Source organism: Thamnophis elegans, chromosome 2, assembly GCF_009769535.1.
Source record: "Thamnophis elegans isolate rThaEle1 chromosome 2, rThaEle1.pri, whole genome shotgun sequence".
Classification (NCBI taxonomy): domain Eukaryota; kingdom Metazoa; phylum Chordata; class Lepidosauria; order Squamata; family Colubridae; genus Thamnophis; species Thamnophis elegans.
Genome location: NC_045542.1, coordinates 155,101,676 through 155,128,746, shown reverse-complemented (window position 1 = coordinate 155,128,746; position 27,071 = coordinate 155,101,676). Strand labels below are relative to the sequence as shown.

The 27,071-nt window shown below is 40.7% G+C and overlaps 1 protein-coding gene across 1 annotated transcript in view; it reads left to right on the top strand.

Moving 5' to 3' along the window:
* The first annotated feature begins 1,312 nt into the window (after positions 1–1,312).
* Positions 1,313–27,071, top strand: part of LOC116504233 (complement C4-like) — a 90,114-nt gene continuing 64,355 nt past the window's right edge. Inside the window, 10 exon segments of the mRNA XM_032211124.1 lie at positions 1,313–1,450; positions 11,024–11,222; positions 12,985–13,174; positions 15,192–15,215; positions 15,218–15,261; positions 15,437–15,525; positions 16,312–16,394; positions 18,203–18,299; positions 22,272–22,377; positions 24,758–24,881. Coding sequence (XP_032067015.1) covers positions 1,410–1,450; positions 11,024–11,222; positions 12,985–13,174; positions 15,192–15,215; positions 15,218–15,261; positions 15,437–15,525; positions 16,312–16,394; positions 18,203–18,299; positions 22,272–22,377; positions 24,758–24,881 — 997 coding nt within the window. The 5' untranslated portion in view covers positions 1,313–1,409.

Below are 27,071 nucleotides of genomic sequence, written 5' to 3'. Positions count from 1 at the left end.
CTGACTCTCTGTAAACCGCTTAGAGAGGCCTGAAAGGCCTATGAAGCGGTATATAAGTCTACTGCTATTGCTATTGCTATAACTCATTGGAAGGATTTTTGAAACTCTGGTTTATGGCTTCATGTGCTGAGCCAACCAATCCCATGATGGTTTGTTTGATGAATCACAATTAAACAAGCCATTGTTATTGTTGTTGTTGGTTGTGAAGTTGTGTCCAACCCATTGTGACCCCATGGACAACGTTCCTCCAGGCCTTCCTGTCCTCTACCATCTTCTGGAGTCCATTTAAGCTCACACCTACTGCTTCCGTGATTCCATCCAGCCACCTCATTCTCTGTTGTCTCCTTCTTCTTTTGCCCTCCATAGTTCCCAGAATTAGGCCATCCTTCTCCATCCTGCTCATTAAGTGGCCAAAGTACTAGAGTTTCCTCTTCAAACTCTGGCCTTCCAAAGAGCAGTCAGGGTTGATCTCCTCTAAGACTGGCCAGTTTGATCATCTTGTAGTCCAAAGAACTCGCCGGAGTCTTCTCCAGCACCATAGTTCAAAGGCCTCAATTCTTTGGCGCTCAGCCTTTCTTATTGTCCAACTTTCACAGCCATACATTGCAACTGGGGGAACCATAGCCTTGACTATACACACTTTTGTAGGCAGGGTGATGTCTCTGCTTTTTAGTATTCTGTCTAGATTTGCCATAGTTTTCCTCCCCAGGAGCAAGCGTCTTTAAATTTCTTGGCTGCAGTTTCCATCTATAGTGATCTTGGAGCCCAGGAAAATCTGTCACTACCTCCATTTCCCACCTTTGAGTTGAACTACAGCAGAGGTGGGTTGCTCCTGGGTTTAGCCGAACCGGTAGTAGTAATCTGGCCTGGGTCACAGAACCAGCAGTGACCCAAGCTGGCCACGGCCCCAAACGGGTTCCCCGGTCTGTTACCATTGCTGGCATCTTTTTTATTAGCTTTTAATGGTCTTTGCACATGTGCAGAACCATTTACAGCGAATTGTGCACGCATGAGCAAAGCACACACAAACGGGTACCGGTTAACGTAGGAATCTACCCCTGGACTACAGCTCCCATCGCCTGCAGCCAGCTGGGACAGAGGGAGCATTACTCAATTCCATCAAACCTGTGGTTCTTTGAGACAGCTCCACTGGAGAGCTCAGATAGAATGGAAAAAAAAACTCATTGGGTAACCAGGCTGAGTTTGGTAGCTCTTGCTAAGTTTTCTTTTCTTTTCAGCTGGAAATCTTCCAAGTTATCTGACTCATACACTGGCTCCCCTCCCCACGCTTGTCCTTGCAATTAATTGCAAAATCCTCTCGCAGTCTTGGCCAGAGCTGAAGAAAGCACCGGGCAGGGCAGACGTGGTCCAGAGATGTCCTTTCAAAGCCGGTTCCTTCTTTGGCTATCATGGAGGGAGTTTTGATAGCGATGAGCCATCAAGCACCAAGGTTGGTACAGTCCCACAAAAATATCAGCTTCTCTTCCTCAATTATAATTCTCATCAGCAAGCTGCTGTTTTAACACAGCAAAGACCATTCCCAGCACACGAAACCCCTCTTACAGCTTTGCCCAATCTTGCTAAATCATCTTTACCGATTTAAAAGTTTAGTTTGTACCTATTTAGGGGCGCAGCCGTAAGAGACTGCCGCTTTTATTTTGTTTAATCTACTGCATGCTGTGAGTTCGTAATCCAGCCTCTGTTTTCATGTAACTTAAATTGTCTTTGATTTTGCTCAAGGAGGGGAAAAAAGATTGCTAGAAAACATGTTCTGGCTAAATGAACTGCACATGCTTCGTTCTTCCTTAGGATAAGATTTCAAAATCGATCTGAACATGTTGCATTATTAGTATTATTATTATCATGCACCTTTTTCAAGGTTTCTGTCATTTTATTTATTTATTTATTTATCTATATCTATCTATCTATCTATCTATCTATCATCTATCATCTATCATCTATCATCTATCTATCATCTATCATCTATCATCTATCATCTATCTATCTATCTATCTATCTATCTATCATCTATCATCTATCATCTATCATCTATCATCTATCATCTATCATCTATCATCTATCATCTATCATATATCATCTATCTATCTATCTATCTATCTATCTATCTATCTATCTATCTATCTATCTATCTATCTATCTATCTTTATTATTATTTATTTATTTATTTATTTATTTATTTATTTATTTATTTAATGCATAGCCAGAAGTATGTGATGCGTTGTTAACCATAAGGGCACCAAAATAAGACTTTTAAAATGAAAAAAAGTATTAGAATATTACTGCCTATGCTTAGATATCATCGAATTTCCCCGAAAATAAGATAGGGTCCTTTTTTTTTCTTTTGACCACCAAAATAATAAGAGCTTGGCCTTATTTTCGGGGAGGTTTTATTATTTTGAGGTGCAGGAGGTGGCGAGCATGGTCACTTCATGGCTGCTGCTGTGTTGAAATATTTCAAGGGAGGGCTTATTTTTAGCGCAGGTGCCTCAAAAGCCCGACTGGGCTTATTATTCAGGGAAGTCTTATTTTGGGGGAAACAGGGTAATGAAAACAAAATAAACAATTTCTTTTTTAAAAACTTTGTTGGGACAAAGAATGTGTGTGGCTTTGGTTGGCAGGGAAGTTACCCCCCCCCCCCCCAATGGTTTTACAATTCCTCTGTCCCAACAGAACCTATTTGTGAAGGAAAGGAGAATTTCAGAATTGAAGAAGTAAAATGGCAGCTTTAAAAAAAACCTCTTTTTCTCCTTAAAAACCCCTCTGATTCTTGAGGGACTCAATCTATTGGTTTCTCTAGAGAGCAGCTGAGAGAAGTTTCATGCAGGGCTGTGTATTTTATTTTCCTATTTTGCAAGTAGTCCTCAACTTAAAACCATTTGTTTAGCGACAGTTCGAAGTTACAACTACTGGACAAAAGTGACCTGGGAACATTTTTCACACTTATGACCATTACAGTAATGCTGTGGTCACATGATCAAAATTCAGGTGCTTGGCGACTGGCATGTACTTATGACGGCTGCAGTGTCCCGCGTGGCTCATGTGATCAGCTGTTGCCAGCTCTCTGACGAGCAAAATCAATGGGGAAGCCAGTTTCACTTAACAACCGTGTTACTAACTTTAACAACGGCAGTGATCCATTTAATAACCGTGGCAAGAAAGATCATAAAATGGGGCAAAACTCATTAAAAACTGTCTTGCTTAGCAATGGAAATTTCCTGTCTCAGCTGGGTCATAAGTCGAGGACTTCCTATATTCTAGTAAGATGACATGGTCACCATCATATTGCACAAACCACCAGCATAAACTGGTACAGTATACATGAACCCAGCCAATGCATACCTTTTCAGTAAACGAAGTTTAAACAAACCGTACCTCATGTTATGCAAACGTTGTCAAGGACTGGTTCATACATTGCAATACATCATAAAGGCGGTGTTTTCACATGTGCCTTATGAATCAGACAGCCTGCTTTCACAAATTATGCCTCTCTGGCTGAAAACAGTAGTTCTTTAAACAATCTCTGGGTAGGGCCTGAGTTTTCCTGAAGCTAAGCAGCCAGGAAGCTCTGTTTGAATCCAGCATTTCTCAATTTAAGATATGTGGACTTCAACTCCCCAGAATTTGCCAGCCAACCATGTCCGCACATATTAAATAGCCTAGGTTAATAAAAGTGGGTTTAAGTGGCAGAGATGGCAACTCTAAACATAACTCTAACTAAAAAAAATTTTTTTTATCGAACTTTTCTTTTAGTTGGGAAACCACTTCTGGACTTTGTACACGAAACAAACAAACAAAGATGAAACTTTGACCTTTGGTTTTGATGATTAGATTAATTTGCTATGATAGAAATAGCTAAGCAACAAGCTGAGATTGTGACTGCACTTTGTATTCTACTGCACCAAAAAACAAGTTTCAAATAACAGAGTTGGAAGGGACCTTGTAGGTCATCTAGTCCAACCCTCCCCCCCGCCCAAGCAGGAGACTCTACACCATTTCTGCTAGGTGTCAGTCCAGTCTCTTCTTGAAAGCTTCCAATGGAAGTTGTAGCTATTTTTCCTTTTACCTTGCAACCTTTCCCCCTTTTCCTTTCTCCTTCTCCCTTTCGTCTTCTCTTTGTATTTTATAGGATGACAAACTTCAATTTTTAAAAAAAATAAGAGGAACACGGGTTTATAAAGCTATATAAATTCAATAAATAAATAAAATAATAAATAAATAGGACTGAATAAATAAAGCTCGTGATACATAAGGTTGCACTGGGGGAATTGTAAATTATTATCAAGTCATGAATGCAAATAGGAAAATACAGATAGTCCTCATTCAGCAACCAGTTGGAGTTACGGCGGCAGTGAAAAAAAGGGACTCACAACCGGTCCTAATACTTGCAACGGTCACTGCATCCCCACGATCACAATATCAAACTTGGCAGCATCCTGAGGTCATGTGATCACCATTAGCAATCTTCCCAGGTGGCTTTTGACAAATTCAATGGGGAAACCCACATTTGCTGAACAGCTGCAGGATTCTCTTTTAACAATTAGTATGTTGTGATGTGAAGAGTGCTGGACCATGGATGGGGAGACCTAGCTTCTCATCCCTCTTTAGCCACAGAAGATCCACAGGAGACTCTGGTTGAGTTCCACCCTGACAGCCCCCAAACCCGGTTGGGATAATGGAGGAGACCGCATTGTAACCAGGAGTAAGAAGATCCAAGGTCCAGTTTACTGTCATAAAAGATGAGAAAAAATGTAAATAAGGGTAGTCGTTGACTTACAACCACAACTGAGCCCAACATTTCTGTTGCTAAGTGAGACAGTTATGTGACTCATCGCCGTTGTTAAGTTAGCAACATGGTTGTTGAGTGAATCTGATGTCCCCATCGACTTTGCTAGTCAGGAGGTCTCAAAAGGTGATCAGATGGCCTCAGCGCACTGCAACCCTCATAAATACATTGCCAAGCATCCAAATTTTGATCATGTGACCATGGGGATGCTGCAACGGTGTCAGAAGACACTGTTTTCAGTGCCGTTTTAACTTTGAAGGGCCACTAAATGAACTATTGTAAGTCAAGGACTGCCTGTAAACCCACAGTAAGAAACATCAATATTGGTTAGTTTCTCCAGCCCATGATGTTGTCCATCTAAAGGAGGATAGGGTTTGTGAAAAGCAGAAGCCTTCGCTCCTTTTCAGCATTGCAACTAAGAAAACCTATTGTTTTGGGGGGGGTTTTTGTACAAAGTTATTTATTTATTTCTTGTTACATATTTCTTTTATGAACAAAGTGTTGTCCTGGTTCCCCCCTCTTTACATCTTCTATTATGCATATAACATTTTACATCATATTTCCATTTTACATTTCAGTCATCTTATTTTTATTCCGTTTTCTCCTGCTTAATTTAAATTTTTTCTTTAATATATAAACAATATCCTTTTTGCCTCTCAAAGTTGATCAAGCTTAACATATCATTTCCATCCATTCTTCTGTTTTACTCTTAATGATACATATTTTATACAGTAAACATTTCATTTAATTAGTTACCCACAAGTAGTAGTTTTAATCTATATCTTCACACATTTTATTGAATATAAACCGTTGACTATATTTACTAAGTTTCATTCTACTCTACTAGAAAATCCTTTTCTTTCTTTCCTCCTTTCAACCATTTTCTCTTAGTCTCTCAGGGACTTCATTTCTCTCATATTCTCTTCTAAGAAAACCTATTGTTGTAGGGCACACATTGAGAGGGAAGGTTCTACTTGGAGTAAACAGACCCCCAACCTAGCAAGAATCTCAGTTTTAATGTTCAGCAAGCTTCTAAAGCAATAAGCAAAGCCTTTAATTGGGCTATGGCGTGGAAGTTTCCTGGTTATATATACGTATATATACTTAATTCTCATCTAATCCAATGTGCAAATCAGTGTTTAAGCAATTTTGAAAAGTCCAGAATGGATTTTGGTATAAAGGACTTTGAAGTTAGGGGGGGGGGAAGGGGGGAAGCATCGGAATGTCTACAATTCAGCCAACATCAATATTGCAAAATTGTGGAAACCTCACTCTCTGGTCCTTGAAAGCCTCTTGTTTGTTTAGAATAGAAAGAACCATAAATCCAGTCCATAAACAGCATTTGATAGATTGCAACCGTACCATGGAAGGGAGAGAACCTGCCTGATTTTGCATATATGTATATGTATATATATATGCATATCTGTATACTTTGTGCCCTGGTAGGTCAGATTAAATGTCTAACTCAGCTCCCTCTAAACTGGATTCTACAGCTGTGTTAGATTACAATTTTTGGCTTTTCCTGCTGGACCGAGCACAGATCAATCAAATAAACAAAAAGATGTTTATCAGACATCCTGTCGGAATACAGTCCAACCTCATTCAAAATTGCCAAAAAAAATTATGCAAAAGCAACAAATTTAGTATGCACCACAAAACCTTTCTTATTGTGTAAAAATCACAGCCATATAGCTATAAAATCGTACCTGATAACTGCTCCATCCGCTGTACAGATAGTCCCCGACTTACAACAGTTCATTTAGTGACCGTTTAGGGTTACAACATCACTGGAAAAATGGCAACTGACTCATGTTTATGACGGTTACAGTGTTCCCAGAGTCATGCGATCCCCTTTTGCGACCTTCTGACAAGCAAAGTCAATGGGGAAGCCAGTTTCACTTAGCAACCATGTTACTAACTTACCAACTGCAGTGATTCACGTCACAACTGCGGCAAGAAAAATCGTAAAAGGAGGCAAAACTCACTTAATTTCAATTAGCAACAGAAATTTTGGGCTCAAATGTGGTCGCAAGTTGATGACTACCTGTCACAAAACAGCCCTACCAGTTCGCTTTACTAACTACCATGTTGCCGTGTACCTTTAAATTTAATGTGAGTTTTTAGATCAATATTTTTTTTCAAGCTTGGCAATGTTAGGAGACTTCAACTCCCAGAATTCCCCAGCCAGCATGCTTTTGATCTTCCTTAAAAGCAGCCAGTGATGTACTGAGCAGGAATGAGGTGAAGAAGCTTGTGTCATACCTGCAAGCCATCTTTTCTTTTGGACTTCAGGCCTGTCAGGCTTTCTACTGTCTACTTTCTATTGTGGGAAAAATGGAGGGGGGGATTATACGGAGTTGGGTGATATGTAGCCATAACAACATTCTTCTTACAAAGCCAAGGTCATCTTTGTCTCTGCACCTGGCTGGAACTGGATGGGTGGAATCTGTCGTCATGGCAGTGGAAGATTGGACCATGTGATGGACTTGTGGGTGACGGGGCAGGATCTTGAAATTTCAGCTGGGTAGGGAAACCTGGAAGTTTTCAGATTCGGGTTTTCCCAGATGTGCCAACATGGCTCTCTTAATAAATTGGAACTTTGAGGAATCCTTAGCCACAGACTTTGATATAATTTTGGATGCTATTTGGAACCCTGCCGGCTTGATAATTATGGCCAAGTCAAAAGGCTACCATAATGGGAGAAATAGTGGGAATATAGAAATAGAAGTCAGACAAATAATTCTAGGACTTTTTAGAGAGACTATGTTTTGAAGGCATCCACCCAAATGTTTTGCCAAATGTCGACTTGCTGACTTGCTAGCAAAATATGCATCTTGTTCCTCAAATCCAGTTCAAGCCAAGAGGATTGCAAAGGCTACCATATTTTTTTAAAAGAGAGATTTAGGGAAGGTTTTGGAAATGTCAGCCATGAATTATAGATAAAAATGGTAATCAAAGAAAAAAATTCTATGCTCTAGAAGAAAAACTTTAAAAACTTGATAAAATATTTTTTAAAGTACAATTTTATTAAGACTTTGCCTTATAATAATAGCAAAATCTAATACAAACTAAACTTTTAAAAAGTGAAGAGAAAGGAGAAAAAGAGAACAGGGAAGAAAGAAAAAAAATCAGAAATAAAAAGTTTATAAAGAAGTCACTTCCAAATTTTGTTGCAAGTAAAAAAACATTAACACCCCCGGTTACAATCAATTACTTAATCCCATATTCTATCTATCTTTTCAGTCCTGGTGTCCACAGAAAACCCAGAAGTAACAATGTAGTATCTTGTTCTAATCTTGATCAAATAAACCAGTTTATATCCCTTCCTTTTACTTCTCCAAATTTTCATTTCAATGTTGTCATAGGATTTGATTTCTCTTTTTTTCTTCTTAGCTCCTTATATGGAGTTCTTCGAAATAAACTCACCCAATGAAGACTTTCCAAACCTGTCTTTCTGAAGGTTTCTAATAGCTTTAGAATAGTTAATAGGCAATTTCAGAAAATCTCCGCAGCAATTGCAAGTGAGATGGCTAATCCCATTGTCTGTTGCTGCTCAAACACACAAAGGTCACCATTTTGTGGTCTCTTTGAGAGGACCAGCCGTCCGGAGCACATATGGGCAATCCCATCTTTTCCATTTCTGGAGAGATTCCAAGGATCTGGTCTTTTCACCAGTTTCTTGATCTTTGCCATGATTGTCAGCTCTGCAAAACAGGTTGCCATACCTCCCCACAAAGTCCCAAAAACTTACTTAAAATTCCTAAGCCTTAGTGGGGGGGGGGGGGGGAGAAACCCTTGCTAAAGGATATCACTATATATTTTATGACTTTTTGATTGGCTGTTTTATGATTATCTGTGTTTAATTATTGTTTACGGCTGTATAAAATTACTGCAGACATTTTATTATCGATATTGTAACACGTCAAGAATCTCTTGATTGTGGCAACTAAAAGAGGAAGAAGAAATATAAATAAATAAATAAGAGGACCTCCATGTACTCTGCAAAGTTGAAAGTTGTTGTTTCCTTATCAATCTCCTGAGCATTTCTGAGAGTGAATGGGGGTAGCTCTGTCAGCAGTGCGTACTTGGATTTTCAAAAAGCCTTAGACTAACTTCTTTATCAAAGGCTGTCAGTAAACAGAGCAGCCATGGAGATAAAAGGAACCATCTTTATACAAACTGCTTTCTTGTTAGCAAAGAAAACAATAAAGGTTAAGAATGAATGGACAGGTTTTCCAATGTAAGAAGTGAGACCTTTTGTTAAAGATCTGCGTTGCCTTGCAACTGGCACCTTAATAAATGTTCTTGACTTAACGAGAAGATTAGTTATACAATTATCCTCGACTTATGACCACAATTGAGCCCAACATTTCTGTTGTTAAGTAAGACAGTTGTTAAGTGAGTTTTAGTCCATTTTACGACCTTTCTGGCCACAGTTGTTAAGTGAATCACTGCAGCTGTTTTTAAATGAACCTGACTTTGTTTGTCAGAAGGTCGCAAATAGAAATCACATGACGCCATGGACACTGCAACCGTCATAAATAGGAACTAGTTACTAAGCGTCCAGGTCTAAGTATGAAAAACAGTCAGAATAAGTCACTTTTTTCAGTGCTGTGGTTAACCTTGACCAGTAAAAACCTGTTTTAAGTTGAGGACCACCTGTAATTATTCAGCATGATAAAACCCAAATACAATTGTCAGGAGTTCCCCAAGTTAAACTGGTGAATGTTGAAATGTGAATGTAAAAATTAAATTGGTCGATGGTGAATCAAATGCCAAAATGTGGTTCTGTTTAAGTAGGGAAATTGACTGAGCTGTTTTTTCCCCGTCCTTCCGAGTACACAAAAGCTGTTGTGTAAGAATTTGATGTCCTTTAAAAAGTAAAGGGACAAAAACATGCCAATGCCATCCCCAAGCCAGGAAACAGCTCAGCCGATCCTTGTCACAACAGTGTTGCCTCATTGCACTCAGCTGTTCTCCAGAAATGCTAAGGGTGGCCCTCACTGCCACTGAAAGTTTGCCTCACAAACTTTATCACAATGTCACATCTGCCCTAAGGGGATGTGGGGTTCTCAGCTTTCCCAGTGGCGGTGGCGGGAGGCTTCACCCACCCGGATTGACGCTTCTGCGCATGCACAGAAGCTTTGCACACATGAGCAAACCAGTAGTAAAAAAAAAAATGGAAACCCACCACTGTGCCAGATGCCTGCCCAGTGTGAATGCCAGCCAGTGGTGAAATTCAAAATTTTTTATGGCCAGTTCTGTCAGCATGGCAGAGGAAGGATACTGCAAAATCTCCATTCCCTTGCCACTCCTGGGGAAAGGATTTTGCAAAATCTCCATTCTCCAACCGGTATTTGCCGGTTCCACCACAAATCCGCAAAGCCCTTATCCGCGGAGACATAAGCGCGAAGACTAATTCGCGCTGTTCTAAGCGCTAAGGAAAAACACGACCCTACCGCGATGACATAAACGCGGAAGGCAAAATCGTGCATTCCCAAGCACTCAGTACCTAACCCTAACCCTAACCCTAACCCAACCCTAACCATAACCCTAACCATAACCCTAACCCTAACCCTAAACCTAACCCTAAACCTAACCCTAAACCTAACCCTAAACCTAAACCTAAACCTAACCCTAAACCTAACCCTAAACCTAACCCTAACCTTAAACTTAACGCTAAACCTAATGCTAAACCTAACCCTAACCCTAAACCTAACCCTAAACCTAACCCTAAAACAAACCCCTAAACCTAATCCTAACCCTTACCTTAATTGAAGTTAGCTTTCTGCCGCGGCGCCGTTTTAAAGCGCCCTTCTGTTGCTGCGCTGTTGTCGTGGCGGTGACGACGTGCGGTGATGACGTCGCGGCTTTAGCACCGCGGTTTTATCACCACGATTTTGACTAGCGCGGTTTTGTCGTGCCACGGTATTTGCCGGTTCTCCAAACTACTCAAAATTTCTGCTACTGGTTCTCCAGAACCTGTCAGAACCTGCTGAATTTCACTCCTGATGTCAGCTATGTGTTTGTGGGTCATGGTTATCCTCCACACTTTGTGTTAAAGCCATGTGGCTTCCTTAGTTTAGGCTTCTCTGGTTTTGTTTTCCAATTTCCATGTTTATTCTTTTCTTCTTTGACGAGCTGGCAAAAACTTAAACATTGAAGGAGGTTGATGGCCCTCACTAAGAAATATTCTTGCTTTTCCACCTGATGCTGCAGGTTGATGATGGTTGCCCCCAGCGTGGTAACAGTGGGGACAGAGGTGCGGATTGTGCTTCAGGTTGATGACGCTCCATCTGCGGTCTCAGGCAACGTCTATTTCCAAAATGAGTTGAATAACAAAAAATGTTCTGATCAAATGCCATTCCGCCTTCAATCGGATCCGCCTGGTCCGTCTGTGCAAGATGTGACCTTGAAGGTAAGAGTGGAAACTGGGAGGTTTGCATGTCCACCCCTGGGAGAGAAAAGAAATGGATTCACTCATAGAATAACAGAATTGGAAGGGACCTTGGAGGTCATCTAGTTCAACCCCCTGCTCGAGCTATCAAACCCAATATCATTTCAGACAAAGGGTTGTCCAGCCTTTTCTTAAAAGCCTCTAGTGGAACATCCAAAACATTTAGAAGGCAAACGATTCCACTGATTAATTGTTCTAACTGTCAGGAAATTTCTCCTTAGTTCTAAGTTGCTTCTCTCCTTCATTGGTTTCCATCCATTGCTTTTTGCGTTGCCTTTTGGTGCTTCTGAAAATAGTTTACCTCCCTCATCTTTGTGACAACTCTTCAAACACTGGAACACTGCTATCATGTCTCCCCTAGTCCTCCTTTTCATTAGACAACGTTGGATAGGCTTAGTGGTGGCTTGGTGTCACTTTCTACAAATGCAAATATCTCGATTTACTTTTGGGGAAAATTTAACAAAAGTGCTGCCACAAAGCAGAGGGCATCAATCTATTCTCCAAAGCCCCTGAAGGCACAACAAGAAGCAATGAATGGAGAAGCCAATTAAAGAGAGAGGCAACCTAGAACCTAAAGGAGAACTTTCCTGACAGTTAGAACAATTAATGAGTGGAACAACTTGCCTCCAGAAGTTGTGAATGCTCCAACAGTGGCAGTTTTTAAGAAGAGATTGGACAACCACTTGTCTGAAATGGTACAGGGTTTCCTGCTTGAGCAGGGGGTTGGACTAGACGACCACCAAGGTCCCTTCCAACTCTGTTACTCTGTTATAAAACCAGGATAATACAAGACTTGGCTTGCTTGAGATATGAAATCCTCAAGTTCAGATGCACCATTTCTTTCCTCTTCCCTGCCTGGTTTGGGCTAAACTAAAGCTTGCTGCCCACCGTTTTCTTCAAGCCAGAATTAAAAATTAGCAGCAGAGTTTCTGCAATATCTTCCAGGACTTCGGAAAACACCGGCTGGGAGTGATCAGCTGTTGCTCTTAAGATGGCCTGTGAAATAAGTTGCTGATGCCAACATCACAGATTGCCGAGGAACAGAACTGGAACTGTGATCTGTTACTATTTTCCGGATTGGATGCTGACAGTTCAAAATCGCTGTACCAGCCTGGAGTTGCCATGCAGAACTTGAAGGAGGAAGTTGATGGGGGGGAAAAAAGGATATATTGTGCATGTGGGGGAAAGGCTTGGAAACACGAAAAAGGGAAATACTGTCTTGAAATAGCCTGAAGTTCCAGTAAATGGGTAATAAAAATTGACATAATGATCCCAGTTCGGTGATCAAGGGGAAAGTTCTGCTTTTCACACAAATGCTAACAGTCATTTACAGAGATATCACCCGTCTTTCTGAATGCTTTTATTGTCCACCTTTATCTGTATTCAGTAGATGAGGATTATTACACTGGTATTTATCTCTCTTCCCAGGATGCTAAGATCCATAAAGGGATTTTTCCCACTGAATTCTGGCACAACACCTGTGAGGCTCTCTAGGGTAAACAAAACAAATATTGCTGCTAATCAGGAATTTAAAAAGTAAGGTTCCACATTTAGGCAAGAAAAGCAAAATGCACAAAGTACAGTATATGTGGTACTTTGCTCAATAGTAGTAACTGTGAGAGGGATCTTGGAATGCTAATATTCTATTCTATTCTATTCTATTCTATTCTATTCTGCAGAAGGCATTGTTCTCTCTCAGCTCTAATTGTTTTCATTCATGCAGGTGACACAGCAGCTTTTTGACTCTTGCGGTTTGAGCAGGCAAAAGCGAGACCGCTATGTCCAACTGGTGGCCTACAGTTCTCAGCTCAACACTCCCAGGAACATTCAAAGCCTCAACCTGCGTTGGAGTGCCCGAGAGGGATACCTGTTGCTACAGACTGACAAGCCCATTTACACCCCCCGCCAAAAGGGTGAGCCTACCTCACGCGCACCTTGCAATCGCCTTGCTCTGTTCTTTTCGTTTATCCTGTTTTTTTAAAAAAATACACCTTTGTTTAACAATGATACAGACAGAAATATATATATATGTGTGCTGATAAATAAATAAAGGGAAACTAGTATAGATCCATTTCAAGCTATTTAGCTCTCATCAGCTAGCCATACCCTTACTGGGATTCAAACCTGGGTTTATTACATATTAGGCAGTTGCATTAGCCACTAGGCCACAGGCTCCCCTCCTTTATCAGCTAAGCCAGGGAAATAGGTATGTATTGTCTGGATGGTCTCTTGTGATGAGCTGATAGACAGAGAAAGGAAGCGGTATGCTTCCTCCCATATTTGGGCATACCAGGGATTGTGACACACTATATACATACATACATACATACATACATACACACACACACACCACACACAATTTCCAATTACCGAGGTTGTGCAATTACAGGTAGTCCTTGACTTACAACTGTTCATTTAGTGACCATTCAAAGTTGCCACAGCACTAAAAAAAGTCACTTCTGGATGTTTTCACACAACCAGGACAGCATCTCCATGGTCACACGATCAAAATTCGGATGCTCGACAACTGACCCATATTTATGACAGTTGCTGTGTCCCTGAACCACACATTATTCCTCCTTTGCGACCTTCTAATAAGGAAAGTCAATGGGAAGACAGATTCACTTAACAAACAGGTTACTAATTTAACAACCGCAGCGATTAAGCCCTGTGGCAAGAAAAGTTCATAAAACGGGGCAGAATTCGCTTAACAACTGCCTTGCTTTGCAACAGAAATGTTGGGCTCAGTTGTGGTCATAAGTCGAGAACTACCTGGACATATTATTTATTTATGTAGCCATTTTATCCTGCCTTTATTAGTTTTTACCAGTTGAGGTGGCAAACACTCACAATCCTCCTCCTCTTATTTTCCTCACAACAACAACCCTGTGAGGTGGGTTGGGATGAGAGATTGTGACTGGGCTAAAGTCATCCATCCATCGTTCATGTCTGAAGCAGAACTAGAACTCACAATCTCCTGGCTTCTAACCTGGTGCCTTCACCACCAGTTGTCATTAATAAATCTCCAGGTCAACTCAGGATGATGTACATATAGTACAGTGGTGAGATTCAAATAATTTAAAACCGGTTCTCTGCCCTAATGACCAGCAGGGTAGGCGGGGCTTGGTGGTCATGTGACTGGGTGGGCATGGCCAACTCAACATCACTCACGATGGGCGCTTCACCTTAGCTGTTACAATGTCATAAGGGTTAACTGGAGAGGCAGTTTCTGTAAGCAGGTCAATAAAGATTAGGCTAGAAACAACACCAGAATGTTTCCTTCCTGCCTTCCTTACCGGATTAGCCCTGTAAAGTGGAAAAAAACAAAATGAGATTTCTTCCAACAACTGGTTCTCCAAACTGCTTAGAAAGTTACCAACCGGTTCTCCTGAATAGATGCAAACTGGCTGAATCCCACCATGATATAGTACTTAACGATCCCAACCTCCTAATTTCCCTCCACTACAACCACCGTGTAAAGTGGGTGCTGGATTTGCCTTAGTACCTCACTCCAGGGGTGGACTTCAAAATTTTAGCAAGGGGTTCTCTGCCGGTTGCTGGGTGGGCGTGCCCATGATGGGCATGGCCTAGTCAGTCTCCTGCACTATCGGGGGGGGGGGGAGATTTGCCCTCCCGGGCTCTGGAGGCTTTTTTGAGCCTCTGGGAGGGTGAAAATGGGCCGATTTCAGACTTCCCGAACTTCCGATAGGGCCGTTTTTGCCCTTCCCCAGCCTCCGCACACACCCTGCACTTACCTACATCCAAAATGGGCAGCATCGAGACTCCTGGGAGGGAGGGGGGGGTGGGCATGGCAGCTAGGAGTGGGATTTGGGGGTTCCCTGAACTACACAGAATCTTAGCTACAGGTTCTCCTGAACCCTGCCTCGCTCCCTTCTTTCTCTTACACCCCACTTCCTTCATTTATTCCAGTGAACTTCCGAGTCTTCCCTCTGGATCAAAGTTACGGCCCACCAATAATCCCGTTGTTATCACTGTGAAGGTAATGAGCAAGAGAATTCAATTAAAATGCAGTGAAGCAGAACCTGATAAAACAATTATTTTTTTTTTTTTTTTAAAGGATATACTAATGGGAGCATTATACCTGGGAAAGTTGCTACTTTTAACCCCTTTGCTTTATGGAATTCACTCACTGTGCTCCTGTTTCACTCCCTCAGAATCCACGGGGATTTCAGGTCAAGAAGACTGAACGCAGTGCACTTAAAACTGTCATAAATGACCATCTGACAATTCCCGATGTGGCTGAGTAAGTTTCACGAAAGATTGCGGCTTCCAGCTTTTCCCGAAACACAAATGCAGTGAAGTTGAAGGGTGAAATGTGGGATTTTCACTCTAGTCTGGCAGTTCTAAACTGTGCAATTATTTCAGATGTATTTAATCAAGTCTACTACTTAATTCGGCATTCTAGTTGTCCCATTCTAGTTATTATACCAGGAGACTTTTAGGACCTGGATGGGGAGACACAGATTCATTGTTGCGAGACTACCTGGATTGTGGAAATTTTCAATGTTTGGGTTATCTAAGGCAGGGGTCCCACCTGGGCCGTGGCTGTGTCGTATTTGGGATCGGGATACACAAGTGGCAGGCTGGTGGGCAAGTGCATGCACACACCTGCTCTGGCCCACACTTGCGCAAATTGATCTGTGCACACATGCCTGTAATGTGCCAGTTCGCGTTCGCACGGCTTGATTCCCCTCTCCCTCCCAGCCGGGCCACCAAGCCACCAAAGTTGGGAACCGCTGATCTAAAGGACTTTGGATAAAATGGTCCCAACTTACGACTGGTGACTTGGTGACTATTCAAAGTTACGACTGACCTCAAAAAAGGTATTTACATTTCTATACCCTATGACCATCATTAAGTGTTATACCTTATGATTTTTCACAAATGTATCTTGTCTTTTTATGTACACTGAGAGCATACGCACCAAAGACAAATTCCTTGGCCAATAAAGAATTCTATTCTATTCTATTCTATTCTATTCTATACACCGACTAAGGTTTCCTTTTGTTCTCGTTTCTCTCCTATTCAGGCCTGGCATTTGGACCATCACGGCGCACTTTCTCCGTACACAGGGTTACAACACAACCACAGAGTTTGAGGTGAAAAAATATGGTAAGTTTTCAGATAGCTTCACCCTGGTTCTGTTCCCAAATACACCCAGAGGACTCTCCTGGCCACATTAAAGTGCTCTGCTAACCCGCAGTCCCTGAGCCGGAAGAAAATTATATCCATCTATTGCATCCACTGGCAAGCTCTATCCTGCCTCAGGTATAATGTCACCTGTAAAGGACCTTGGAGGTCTTCTACTCCAACCCTCTGCTCAGGCAGGAATCCCTATAACATTTCAGACAAATGGCTATCCAACATCTTCTTAAAGACTTCCAGTGTTGGAGCATTCACAACTTCTGGAGGGAAGCTGTTTCACTGATTAATTGTTCTGTCAGGAAATTTCTCCTCAGTTCTAAGTGCTTCTCTCCTTGATTAGTTTCCACCCTTTGCTTCTTGTTCTGCCCTCAGGTGCTTTGGAATAGTTTGACTCCTTCTGCTTGTGGCAGCCCCTGATGTGGAAGACTGCTATCATGTTACCCCTGTCTCTGTGAATGTCATTAACCTTTTCGTTAAAGAAGAGAATATTTGTAGCCCATTGAATTGTGGAGTCCTCAGTGGTCTCTGTGTCAACATCCAAGATGGCGACACCCTGAATTTATTTATGTATTTATTTATTATTTGTCAAACATGTACAGGATAGCAGGTATAGTATAACATGCCATGGACATGAACAAAGGAAAGAATACAAGTAAATGGGGACTGTTAGGTAAGCTCCCCGTTGGGAGAGTGAGTACATTCAGCAAAGCATTGTGAGAGTTGTGTTGGGGAACACACAAACCAGCATATAGAGACACTGCAGTTTAAATAGCCTTTTACTTTCGTGAAATAGAGGTATCAGAGTCCATCAAACAGTCCAAGTCATACACTAAGACAGTCATCATCAATGTCTTTCAATTAAGGGATAGTCCAAATAATATCCAGTAACATATAATCAGTCCAATAATCAAGGTTTGCTAACAGTTGCAAAACTTACAATAGCTCACGGCACTCAGATCAGATCAGCCCAGCATCTAACAAACAGAGAGAGCTAAGAGTCATTCTGGCTCCCTCTTATGGCCAATTGAGGAAAACAGCACCCAATCACATTTTACAGTATGCTTTAAAAAACAGGTATAGCATTGTTACATGATTTATATATTGCCAACCCAACCGTTAGAATTATATGCTGAACAGGGACGGTAGGACAGGGATGGTAGGCATGCTGGTGCTCTTATGCACACCTCCTTTACGGACCTTTTAGGAAAGGGGTGAGGTCCCCAGTAGACAGTTTGAGGTTGAAGCTGTGGAAGTTTGAGGATGTAACAACAGAGTCAGGTAGAGCATTCCAGGCGTTGACCACTCTGTTGCTGAAGTCGTATTTTCTGCAATCGAGTTTGGAGCGGTTCACCTTGAGTTTGTATCTATTGTTTGCCCGTGTATTGTTGTGGTTGAAGCTCAAGTAGTCGTTGACAGGTAGGATGTTGTAGCGGACAATTTTGTGTACTATGCTTAGGTCGGACCTTAGGCGGCGTAGTTTCAGATTGTCCAAGCCCAAAATTTCGAGCCTGGTGACATAATTTGATTGTTTGCTTGCAGACTTTTCATTACCTGACTAGGTAACATCATCAGTGCTAGTAAGTGTGACGCTTGCTCCCTACTTATATACAGTAGCTTGCTCTGCTAGTGTTTTTTCGGGTGTGTAGTGTTCTCTGTGATTAGGTATTGTTTTTGGCTTGAACAGAAACAGGGGCAAAGTATCGTTTTCATGCAGATCAAAATGATGGAGGATGGTGGTGAAACTCAAATTTCTATCTCTTCCTTTTTCTCATCAGTCCTGCCTCATTTCGAGGTGAAGATTGTCCCAGAACAGAAATACATCCTGGTCACTGGACAGCAAACATCTAACTTGCAAATTAACATTCAGGCTAAGTAAGCAACTCCTTCTTATTCAATGGATTCATTAATCGTGATATGCTCAGACTACTAAAGTTTTCAAAGACAGCTGCAATCCAAAGTAAGACAGGGGACAACTGCAAGCATGAAATGAAGGCAGCTTTCCTTTGGGGGAACTGAGCTGCCATTCCCATCATAAGCCTAGAACAAATAGAAACAAAATAGGTCAGAACTTCTCAAATTTTAACATAAAACATATTTTTATTTCATTTTCATTTTCATTTTATACAATCACTTATATACTGTGCATAAAAAAAGAAAAAAGGAAGAAAAAAAACCCAACATAACACTTCATTCCCCCATACACCCTCTCTTCTCCCCCTCCAACTTTCCTTTCACCCCTCCAGCATTCCCCCTTCTACTTCCCTACCCCCTCGACGTCTCCCCTCCCTCCATTTCACCCTCCTTACATTCCCTCTCACTCCCTCTTTACTTCTCCCTTCTCTTTCCCTCTTCTCCTCACTTTGGTGTATCCATACAATTCAATTTGTTTTTTACAATAAAAGTAGAAAAAGAAAAAGAAAAAAAAAGAAAAACGAGCCACAGTACACAAGTGAATTCTTATGTTCTAAGGATTGAAACTGTAATTCCACCCTCCCCCCTCCCCCCTATAATCCCCCCTCCCCAACCCCCTTACGGCTTCGCAGGTCCCATACCCGGCATAATTCTTTAACAAGCATTTGAGTATAATAAGGCCAGCTAACTTTAAAATTAAAAAATAAGATAAAAGTAAAGCCAAAAGAAAAAGGAAAATAGTAGAAAATAAGAAATAAACAAAAAAAAAACCACCCACACTCACACACAAAAAGAAGAAAGAAACAAAAAGGGTCAATAAACCCACTACGTTAACACAGCTTCCCATTATCTGTAAATCTTAAACAATGTGACTCATTCCAAATTTCGATTATTTGCTACTTGCAGGGTTTCAAACTGTATTAGAGCCAGGTAAGTTGATCAATTAGAATTCCCCAACTAAAAGTCTCCTTGCTTTGTCTATCTATTCAAACCTTTAATTTATCTCTTTTTTATCCAAATATCCAAACCTTTCTATAACACCATTAAACTCAAATACTTCTTTCATTTTTCATTTCCAACACCTCCCTTTCTATCCTTACCCACCTCCACATGTAAATTTTTTACCTTCCACCCTGCCTTTATCCATATCCACATATATATTTATCCACATTCATTGCTCCTCCCATGTTTACTCCACTTTCCTGAAGATTCTCCGACCAATCTTTCTTAACCTTATATTGATATAGCAACTCAAACAAACAGCTTGCGTTCTAGCCCCAGGTAATCTAATTAACTTTCGCTGCCCTTCCTCTCCCACGCACCTCCCAACTCCGTTCGTCCCAACCGCAACTCAAAAAGATCACAATTTCCGCTCTCCTCGCCTAAGAAATAGTTCATGCCCAATTTAGTTAGAGTTCAGACAAAACTTCTGTACATATGTGTCCACAATCAGCAACGCTTCTTTCAGTCTCCATGTCTCATCATCGAATGCCACTTTTCCATTTTATCCCAGACGGAAATCATAAAACTTTACAAACAATCGCTTAGGTCGTTATTCCTTAGTCTTCTGCCCTTCCGGAAGAGAAAAAACACACCCTCCACCTTGTAGCCACGTGTCTCGCTGTTTGTCTTCTCCTTCTCCTTGCCTCTCCCAGATCCGATGAATCAGGAAGTCCCGCCTTCAAGGGTCTCGTAGTAAAATTTTCGGGGCTTCACCGACGGAGTTATGCGTGTTTTTGGTTGCCAAATGTACTGTAATACCAGCTGGGACTTCCCATTTGTATGGAATCTGAGAATTTCTGAGTTCTTCGGTTAAGAAAGCGTACTGTCTTCTTGTTCTTAATATTTGAAATGGTATCTCTTTAAAAACAATCAAGTCCTCCCCATCAATTATCAACCTCTTTCCGTAGAGCCTCTGTATTATCTCATTTCTAGATTCCCTTGTAGTAAAGTATATTATATGTCCCTCGGAAGCTGTCGCTGTTTTGCTACCCAGGAATTCTGGCGGTAAATTCTTTGAATCTGCCAATCAAAGTTAAGTCCCGGACTTCCCACCAAGCGACTGAAAGCCTCAAAGAATGTCTGTTTCAAATTCTCCTGTTGGTTTTCACGCAGTCCTCTAACTCGTATCGCAAAGGCAGTCTTGTTATAATTTATCATGACAAGTTCTTTTTGGGCAGATTCAATTTCCTGTTCTAACGTTTGAATTTTTGATATCAGATTAAGGTTAGTTTCTTCCAAAAGTTCCAATTTGTCCTCTGTTTCAGCAATATAATCTGTCATGACTGTCATTACACCGATCATATCCTGCTTTGCCTGAGCAATTTTAGCATCAAATTGATCACATAAATCCGATATCAGTTGATTAATCTCCTGTCTGAAATCATTAAGCGTTTTGAGAAGGAATTCTTGTGTTAGCAAATCTCCCGTGGAGGGTGTAGGAGACAAGGGTAGCGCCTTCATAGCAGTTTTTGGAGATATGTTATTAAGGAAGCGCTTCTGTTTAGATTTGGGAGCCATTCCAGAATAAAAATAAAAGACAAGCAATCAAGCGAGCCAAAAATCAAAGTCTGTGCTCCCCTCAGTTAATCTTTTAGCAATTAGTACGGAGAAGCCTTCAGGAGGGTAGGGTCAACTAGCTCCGTCAGATCAAACACAAAGCTACGAGATCGCCATCTTGTGACGCAGCTAAAAAAGAAAGGGAGCCTTTTGCGAAATTGAAGCTGGTATTTTAATAGTAATAGAAGAAATTCCTCGGGAATGGTCCCCGCCCGGATTGGCTTTTAAATAGCTTAGCTTTGTCCTGGGGGGGAGGCAATCTGCCTAGGCTGCAAAAAAGGCAGCGCGGAAAACTGGCCGGAGTAAAGGCTCAGCTAATGTTGAATCTCTTCTCCATTCACAGCAAAAAAAAAGCTATGAATTACAAAGAGATCCTAACGACTGACCTCCTCCCTGCCCCTTTCTGCCAGAAAGGGGATATCTATAGATCTTATAAGATATACGAACCAGAGTCCTGGCAGGAGCTTTTTTTTGGCTCCCGACGGCGGCAGCTCCTCCCCTCGAAGCCCCAGAAACTTCTCAAAATTTTAGATGACAATATGTGGGTGTTTAGTGGAGCATGAGGAGAGGAGGGGAAGGGAAGGGAGGAAGGGATGAATATGTGGATTGAGGAAGGAAAGGAAGGGAAGGGGAAGGTGTGTGTGATTGATGGAAGGAAAAAGGAAAGGAGGAAGGTGTGGATTGATGTAAGGGAAGGAAAAAGGAAAGGAAAGGAAAGGAAGGAAAGGAAAGGAGGAAGATGTATGGATTGATGGAAGGAATGGGAAGGGAAGATGGGATGTGTGTGGATTGATGGAAGGAAAGGAAAGGTGGAAGGTGTGTGGATTGATGGAAGGGAAGGGAATGGGGAAGGTGTGTGGATTGATGGAAGGAAAGGAAAGGAAAGGAAAGGAAAGGAGGAAGATTATGGATTGATGGAAGGAAAGGGAAGGATAATATTTTTTAGTGTCTTGTTCTTGGGTATCTTAAAGATTATACTGCAAAAAAGGAGTGTGTTATACATTGTTTGATTAAAGAAAATCACCAGCAGCCAGATGGCTAATGCTAACCATCCAGCAGGAAGTTCCTAATGCTGGAAGAGGTTGGAAGAAAGAAGAAGAAACAACCAAATGAGCAGACCAGTTATAGTGGTGATGGGAAACCCAACTGGAAAACCTGAAGGACCAGGTTAGGGACAGATCCTCATGGAGAAAACTCTAACTGTGGGATTGCTAAGATATACATCAACGTGATGACACATCATTAATCAGAAAGGTCACTTCAGGGTGTGGATTAGATGAAGGCAACTACATGAGGGGGTAAACTTTTTTTCCCCTGGTCATCCACAGCTTTTATTCCAAAGTTAATCTTTTTTTTTCTTGGCTTCTCCAACAGTTTTTTCTATGGGAAAGGGGTCACCGGCACAGCATACGTGCGGTTTGGTGTGATTGGTGAGAATAAAGAAAAGGTCTATATCTCAGGACTGAAATATCAAATCACGGTAAGGGAACAGAGATTTTATTTTATTTTATTATTTTATTATTATTTTATGATTTTATTTATTATTTATTATTATTTTATATTTTATTTATTATTTTATTATTTTTTTTATTTATTATTTATTTATTATTTTATTTTATGTTATATTTTATTATTAGTTTATTAGTTTTTTATTATGTTTATTATTTTATTATTTTATTATTTATTATTTATTATTTTATTATTTATTATTTTAATTATTTATTATTTAATTTTATTATTTTATTATTTTATTATTTTTATTATTATTTATTATTTTTTTTTATTATTTTATTATTTATTATTTTATTATTTTATTATTTTAATTATTTTATTATTTTATTATTTATTATTTTATGATTTTAATATTTTATTATTTTATTATTTTATTATTTAGTTTATTTCATTATTTTATTTATTTTATTTTATTTCATTATTTTATTTCATTATTTATTTTATTTTATTTAATTATTTTATTTTTTTATTTTATTTTATTTATTATTATTTTATTTTATTTTTTATTTTATTATTTTTATTTATTTTTTTTATTATTTTATTTTATTTTATTTTTTTATTTTATTTTATTTATTTATTTTAGTTTTATTTATTTTATTTTATTTTATGTTTATTTTATTTTATTTTATTTTATTTATTTTATTTTATTTTATTTTATTATTTTATTTTATTTTATTTTATTTATTTTATTATTATTTTTGCCTGCACACAACAGAAAGACTCTCAACAGGTTTATTTCTTAATATTAGTTACAAGCAATTTATATGACCAATCCAAACTTACAAACAGGGACTCCAGGTTACAAAATCAGAAACGAAAAATGTCCACAATACAATTACAATCAATAAACATTCAGCAGCTTCCCTCCTAAACTTCCCAAAAATTAATCCACAACTAAAATCATAAAACCATCAACCAAACAGCAATAAAAATAGATGGGCAACATCTATCAATCAGAGCCTTCTTAAACAATTCCGTTTTAATGATTTTCTGAAGCCAAACAAGATAGGAGCTGATCAGATTTCATTTTACAACGCCAACATTTGATATATCCTTCTCTGCAGGAATGCATTTTTGTGGACCGTAATGTGACGAATATAATAGTTTTTTAAGTTTATTTAATTATTTGATTTAAATAGTGTACACTTAGCACATGATTCAATAGCTACTATTCGACAGTGAGAGTAATGTATTTGCAGGTGCTCGTCTTTATTTTTCCCTTCTCTCACGGTACATATACTGTACCCCAGTGATGGCTAACGTTTTTGTCCTCATGTGCCGAAATCGCGTGTGCACATGTGACAGCAATGCAATGCTCCCAGTTCCCCTGCACATGCACGCGTGATCCCCCCTGTCCACCCACACATGACGTGATCCCCCCATACCCTGTTTTGGGCCTAGCAGGCCTCATAAAAGCCTCCTGGGACCAAAAAGAGGGTGCGGGGGGCTGCACTCCCCCCCCCGCTCCCCCCACCCCCCGCACATGCTCCTGTGCCCCTGCCCCCATACATGGCCGTCAGAACCTGAAAATCAAATGGCCGGTGGGTGGCACGCTTGTGTGGTAGAGCTGAGCTGGCCAATGGCTTGCATGCCTGCAGAGAGAGACGCATAGCATAAGTTCGCCATCATGACCGTATCCACTAGGCATGGTAGCACTACGGTTAAGATGCTGGACTTGTTGATAGTTTGAGACACAAGCATCGCGATGGTGGGTTGACCTCCTGTTCTTGTCCCAGTTCCTGCCAATCTAGCAATTCTCAAAAGCATGAAAGTGCAAGTAGATAAATAGGTACCAACTTCATGGAAGGTAACAGTGTTTCATGCCGCTCGGTGTATAAACATACCAGCCAATTCACCATGAAAGTTTCTTCGTACAATGCGGTCTCCCTCGGCTTAAGAAACAAAGACGACCAACCAGCACTCCTTAGAATCAGACACGACTGGACAGAGGGAATTTTTTTCTTTTACCTTTATATGCCCCATGTCTGAAACCTGAATGTGAAAACAGATTCAGGCTAAATTTAGACTTATAATAACTTTATTCTTGCTTTGAAGTATACATTTAATCGACATACATTAAAATGAAAATTTCATTGCATACAGGCATCCCTGAAATAAACAAATAGATGAATGTTTGGCCTTTGTCACTACCTTAACTCGCCAGCAATCAGACCAAACAGGCTGTGCATGTGCCCACAAAACGTGGATGCTTCCTATTCTGTCTTCCCCTTCCCTCCCAAACCTCATATTTCCGGATCTCAGAATGGCCGAATGAAATCTGTGGTAATATGCATACACCCGATGTTGATTCTTAGACTTTAACACCCTCCTAATTTGCCCCGTTTCAGATCGAGGATGGCGAGGGCTCGCTGATCTTGCAGCGCAGCGATCTCGTAGAGAAAGTGGGGCGCCCCCTGCAGGATCTTGTTGGTACATCCCTTTACATCGCAGCCTCCGTCATAGAGACAGCAAGTAAGTGTAAAAATCCAGTGACCCCTTGGTACTCAACGGCTTTGAAGTCATCAAATTTGGTATTCAATTGCATTCTGACGTGAACATTTGTCCTCATTGTTTGTTTGGTACTCAAAGCACAAGCTAGAACTTGTTTGTGTCGGCTGCCTTGTGATTCACTAATATATCCCTTATGGGGAAAAATTGTTTGGTATTCATTTGTTTTTGGTATCATCACAGCTCCTGGAACCATGAGTAGCAAAGTTAGTTAGTTAGTTAGTTAGTTAGGTAGGTAGTTAGTTAGATAGATAGATAGATAGATAGATAGATAGATAGATAGATAGATAGATAGATAGATAGATAGATAGATAGATAGATAGTTCGATAGTTCGATAGTTCGATAGTTCGATAGTTCGATAGTTCGATAGTTTGATAGTTCAATAGTTCGATAGTTCGATAGTTTTCTTTATTGTCATTGCACCTCGTACAACAAAATTAAATGCCATCTTCAGTGTACATTGTACATAAAACAAAACATACATCCTTCACGTTCTATACAGTTGAATCGAAAAGCCCTGATATTGCATTAATATTGCGCTATTCAGTAGCATTCAGTATAGTTACTGATCTGGGATAGAAGCTGTTTTTCAGCCTATTCGTCCTTGTTTTTATTCTCCTTTACCGTCTGCCAGATGCTAATAGTTCAAAAAAAGAGGTGCTAGGGGTGAAATTCAACAGGTTCTGACAGGTTCTGGAGAACCGGTAGCGGAAATTTAGAGTAGTTCAGAGAACCGAAAAAATGCCACCTCTGGCTGGCCCCAGAGTGGGGAGGGAATGGGGATTTTGCAGTATCCTTCCCCTGCCATGCCCACTCCCACAGAACCGGTAGTAAAAAAAATTGAATTTCACCACTGAGAGGTTCCAGGATGAGATGGATCTATAAGAATGTTTTGAATTTTTTAAGGCAGAGGGAGCTATAAAGCTCTTCCAAAGAGGGCAACCAATGATTCTCTGAGCAGCCTTCTGGAGTGCTGTCCTATCTGCCACTGTGCATTTGGCAAACCATAAACAGGTGCAGTAAGTTAAAATACTCTCTATGGTGCAGCGGTAGAAGGTCAACAGCAGTTTTTCATTCAGTTGCTGTTTCCTGAGAAGTCTCAGGTCGTATAATCTCTGCTGGGCTCCTTTGACCAGTGTTGACATGCGAGTGCCTCAGGTCAGGTCCTCTGTTATGATAACACCCAGAAACTTAAAACTGGCCACTTGCTCCACTCGGTCTCCCTTGATAAGCAAGGGCTGGATGTCTGATCTATTTCTTCTATAGACCACTGAACAAAATACTTTCTCCAGTTCGGTCCCTCCCAAATGTGTTAGGTTTGCCCCGGGTATCTTGAGCACATCAGATAGCAGAAGGGTACCAATAAAGGAGAAATAAAAGTGAAAGGGTGTTTTGCACTCCACGCAAGCAGGAATCGTTCACGCTTTTCAAGGCTTTGATGGTGGCAAGGGAGAAGATGCCTTCGCTTATGCGAAATTTATATTACTTTCCAGCCAACACATGTGGGAAAGAATGCTGTCAGGTGGCATTACGTGAATTCATTCTTTGGGGCTTTGTAGAGGTGTATTGCCAGGGTTTACTTGATTTACTTGCGCTGTCAGAGAGGGAATAGAAAGGAAATTATTCCATCCCCACTTCCTTGTTTAATGAAAGGAGAGCGGTGTACCAAAAATGAAACATGATGGCTTCATAAGCTACTGACAAGAAGTGATCTATAAACAGGCCAGAGACTCATTTCTCAATTGTTAAACCTTATTACTTAGGACTCGTAGCCTTACTGTCGATGGAAGCCTGGGCTTAGAGCTCAGCCTTAGATCTCGAGGCCTGGCTGCTCTTAAACAATTCAGCCGGTTCGGACCGGTTTGAGTGAAATCTGTAGTGGTGACCTGCAGGTGGGCCTGGTCCACCTGTCTTATTTAGCCACGTTTTCTAAGCCATGCATATTAGGGGCGGGTTGCTGCCGGCATTACTGCTGGTTCGGTGCGCGTGCAATTTTGCACTCTGCGCACATGCGCATTTGACCATAAATGCAATAAAAATTGCTCTGCAGATGCACAGAAGCAAAAAACTAGATGAGAACTGGGAGAACCATTTCGGGGGCATGGCAGGCCTGGATTGCTGCAGGTTCCAGTGACCCAGGCCGCCAAACTATT